The sequence below is a fragment of the Penicillium chrysogenum genome (genome assembly GCF_028827035.1).
Source record: "Penicillium chrysogenum strain IBT 35668 chromosome Unknown utg000001l_segment0_segment0, whole genome shotgun sequence".
In the NCBI taxonomy this organism is placed as follows: Eukaryota; Fungi; Ascomycota; class Eurotiomycetes; order Eurotiales; family Aspergillaceae; genus Penicillium; species Penicillium chrysogenum.
Window position 1 is genome coordinate 5,744,692 of NW_026622749.1, and position 4,075 is coordinate 5,748,766.

At 48.0% G+C, this 4,075-nt stretch overlaps 3 protein-coding genes across 3 annotated transcripts; 1 reads left to right on the plus strand and 2 right to left on the minus strand.

Moving 5' to 3' along the window:
* N7489_002279 (YjgH family protein) lies at nt 1-450 on the minus strand (the record flags this gene model as incomplete). Its single annotated transcript, XM_056708034.1, has 1 exon — nt 1-450. One exon carries the CDS (start codon nt 448-450, stop codon nt 1-3), a length of 450 nt encoding a protein of 149 aa, XP_056572336.1.
* Nucleotides 451-1,000: 550 nt separating this feature from the next.
* On the minus strand, nt 1,001-2,530 carry N7489_002280 (M81 family metallopeptidase; the record flags this gene model as incomplete). Its single annotated transcript, XM_056708035.1, has 1 exon — nt 1,001-2,530. The coding sequence occupies one exon, from the start codon at nt 2,528-2,530 to the stop codon at nt 1,001-1,003; it is 1,530 nt and encodes a 509-aa protein (XP_056572337.1).
* A 650-nt stretch (nt 2,531-3,180) lies between these two features.
* On the plus strand, nt 3,181-3,783 carry N7489_002281 (copper homeostasis protein CutC; the record flags this gene model as incomplete). The annotated part of the gene is made up of 1 exon (XM_056708036.1): nt 3,181-3,783. One exon carries the CDS (start codon nt 3,181-3,183, stop codon nt 3,781-3,783), a length of 603 nt encoding a protein of 200 aa, XP_056572338.1.
* Between the last annotated feature and the right edge of the window lie 292 nt (nt 3,784-4,075).

Consider the following 4,075-nt stretch of genomic DNA (forward strand, 5'->3'; position numbering starts at 1 on the left):
CTAGATATATTCCACAACAGCATCTACTTCAATCTCAACAAGCATCTCCTTATTTATAAAGCCGCCATTAACAACAATCATTGTCGCAGCAGCTCCTATCATTCCACTTCCACCACGATTATGCTTGCCCAATATCTCACTAAACCCTTGTCCCACAGCTTCACAATCTTCATGGCGACTGACAAACATCTTAACGCGGACTATCTCTTCCGCACCTTTACCACCAAGACCTTGGATAGCTCGAATACTCTCCTCTAGAGCAACACGGGTCTGCTGTCTCGCATCTTCCGGGTGAAGAACTTGCGGCGCATTAGTGGGAGAATAGGGATCAACCGAGGTAGTCCCGGAGACGAAGATCTGATTTCCATGGCGAACGGCCCGGTAGTAACCAATCTTTTCTTCGTATGGTGATGAGGTGGCGAAGCAGGTTTTCGCTGGCCCGGAACCCATAGTAGCGAAACTAGAAGAATGCTCAGCTATAATGTCAGGAAAGCAAGCAAGTGCGACAATAGGGATGACACTACCGGAATAGAGGGGCCTTGGAGGAAGGATAGAAGATTGTTTTCTTTTCAAATGGCAAGTTCTTCTTTTCTTCGCAGGGCCGAAGATCAATAAATACGACCTCGGGAGTTAGGTATGAACCGAATGAGTCACCATTATGTGGCGTTTCAGACTAGTGATCAACGGCATATTGTTATCGATAATCGAGTAATTGAGTTCAGCTAATTCCTTCTACACAAGTCGTATCCCTGAGTTAGGGAGTGCAATACCATACGCGGGGCTCATTATAGGGCCTTATGTGGCTTTAACTAAAAGAAGGGTAATAAATGGCACTACTATGAAGGGTGTGAAAGCTATGACCCCTACGCTGGAAGACTGCTAGTGCTTAGCTTAAGGAACCAAGGGAAATAGAAATATACACCAGGGAAGGAGCTCTAGACACTCCAGTGACCTAAACCACTGGCCGTGGAGCCTGAACAACCATGTAGTATTCAAGGCTTCATCCCTGCGGCGCTCCCAAGTCCTCGTTTGAGGATGGAATCAGCCGTGGGGTGAGGTCCGGGGCCTTATAGAACGTTTTGTCAAAGGGCCACATTGGACGGAGGATGCGATGATGCCCAAGACGCTGTAGATCTTGATCAACACCGCCAGGAGTCAAAGCAATCATCCAGTCCGCTGCCATATTGAACAGCTCTGGCTCAAGATAGCCAATCTTGACTATGACGATGTCTGTAACTCGGGGGCTAAGGTCAAGACCAACGAAATCACTCTCATGGTGATATGGCTTTCGGAATTTGGTTAATATGGTAAACACACTTCCAACCTGTAAAACAGCTTCAATTTCGGCATCGGGATCTCCATATCTAATGGAATGAATTCGTCCCGTCATGGTAACGGGCCCAGCGTGGAGATTGTCCACCTGTGCCCCGGCGGTGACTGTCACAGTAGTGCCCACACCAGCCTTGGTTATAACGTCAATTGCCTGAGGACCTGGAATACTCGCATAAATCACAGATCGAGTGGTCTCTTTCGCGAACTCCGCTCGCTTGAGCAATTCATTTAATCCGAAGGTCACGTCGCCTGATCCGCCAGCGGTAGGATTATCGCCCGAATCAGAGATGAAGAAGGGCCTATTCGAAGATGCCAGCGCATTATCAATGCATTCAGAGAAAGAGCCGGTGGGGGCAGCAAAATGGAAGTCCTTATGAACACGCCAGAACAAAGACGCAAGTCGCTTCGCTCCTGTAGTGACAGCACTTTTGTCCCATCCAGTAACCATTACTACGGCATGATTTCTTGGCTCATCGGCCCATGCATAGCCAACCCATATGGCTGCATCAAGGACATTTTCCATTGCTTCAATTTCGGGAACGAGCGAATACAGGCTTTTCGCTGGTTCGTCGCGAGTCGAAGTCTGCTCTCCCGGCAGCAAGATAGGAATTGGGACCCATGCTTTCAGCGGTCTCCTACGCCCAGTGTCGGTTCGCGATGTCAAAACGTCGATCAGGTTGCGACACGCCCGCTCTTTGGTTTCCAAGGCATCCTCGTGAGGTGCCATACGATAACAAGTGATCAGATCAGTCTGGTGCGCCAGCTCTCTTGACACATTCCCATGCAAATCCATGGACGCCGAGACCAAAACATCTGGGCCGATCACACTTCGAATCCGCCGAAGAAGCTCTGCTTCCACATCTTCCATACCATCGACGCACATTGCGCCATGGATATCGTACCATAATCCGTCGATGGGGTTTGAAGCGACGATTGCAGCCAACCGCTCTAGGATTTCTCTGGAAAGTTGTTCGAAATCAGCTCGTACCACGATTCCCCCTGGAAGAGCATGACCTATAAGTGCCCCCTTCCAATCTGCGACATCTGCTAGAGGAGTGCCGTTATGCAGAAAAGCGTACTTCTCGATGATCTCCGGGCCACGGCGCGGGTGAAACGCCCGACCGAGGGTTCGAGCGGGGGAAAAGGTCGAGGTCTCACAAGCAAGTCCAGCGATTGCGATAACTGGTCGTTGGGACATTATCGTGAGGAAAAAGGAAGTGTAAGAGGTGCAAGAGTGAGGAATGTGAGGAATGTGAGGAATGTGAGAAATGTAAGGAAAGGCTAAGTAATAACCTTGGAAGGATTGTTTGCTTCCTTGTAAGACAATAGCGTCGCATCGCTTCCCCCAGTCCGGTGACACATTGCTGCGCTTGTGCAATATTAGTGTATGTCGGAGATTTCAGAATATATATGTATATTAACCTGAAATCATATTTTATTTAGCATCGGTTCTTAACGTCTTCAATCAGGTGACCGGGAGTCGCACAAAAGCTTTCCCCACGCTTATTCTCAAACCACCTGAGCAGCCAATACAAGCCATGAGTCAAACTGCTATTACCCAAATACCAATCCTAGAGATTGCATGTTTCAATCAAGAATCGGCAATGGTTGCTGCGAGGGCAGGAGCGGACCGCATCGAGTGAGTATTGTATCCAAAACTGGTACTGCCCCGTGGCAACATGCATTTGTAGGGAACCAATGCGTGAAGTTTTTCAGTTGAAAAATATATATTCGTTCCCTCACTGATCGTTCTCAAGGTTATGCAAAGACTACAATCTCGGTGGGCTATCGGCCAACATAGAGATTCTCCAAGAATTGAAATCACAGCTCACAATACCGATTTATACAATGGTTCGGCCACACGCGGAAGGCTTCTGTTACGGAGAACCTGACTTTGAATCGATGAAACGAACGCTCAATTCTCTCAAGTCCTGTGGGGCTGACGGTTTCGTCTTCGGGATTCTGAATCGATCCCCACAAATGTCCTGTGATCCGAATTTGCCATGGGTCGATGTATCCCGGAATAAGCAGCTCGTTCAACTAGCTGGCGGGCGGCCCTGCACATTCCATCGCGCTTTTGATCTCATTCCCGAATCTCACTGGGAGAACGCATTGGCCGATATCATGGAGTGCGGGTTTGCATCAATTTTAACCAATGGTGGTCCTTCTGGAACAAAAGCAACCGAATGCATGGAAAAGCTGCAAACCTTAGTACGTTACAAAACGCAACTCCAACGGGAACAAAATATTCGAGGCAACAGAGTTCCGGAAATCATTGTTGGAGGTGGTGTGAGGGCATCAAACATAGGCTTGCTCCGGAGCATCACCGGTGCCTCAGCCTTTCATTCTGCTGCTCTCCTGGCCTCGGAAGGGGTGACCTCCGCAAATGAGGTATCTGACATGAAAGGTGGGATAGCGCAGGCATGGGAGGCAGATAAAAAGGCGCAATAACACTTCCACGTATTTTTGTCTTCATAGCCTGAAAGACAAACACCAAGTGGAAAGGTCAGAAATATATACCGAGTCCATGTCTTTCTGCATTTCTCAGTTGATCTATGAAAGGTTACATGATAAAGAGAGAAAGAGTGTAGAAGCAGCGGCTTACATTCAAATATGGTAGGGCAAGCTTAAAGCACATTCATTGCATATATCTAGCCTCTGTAGGCATTTCCCTAATACCCGCATTTGGCTTCCAATCAAAGATATCATAACTATCTTATTTGCTTTTGCATTGTGCAAGTTG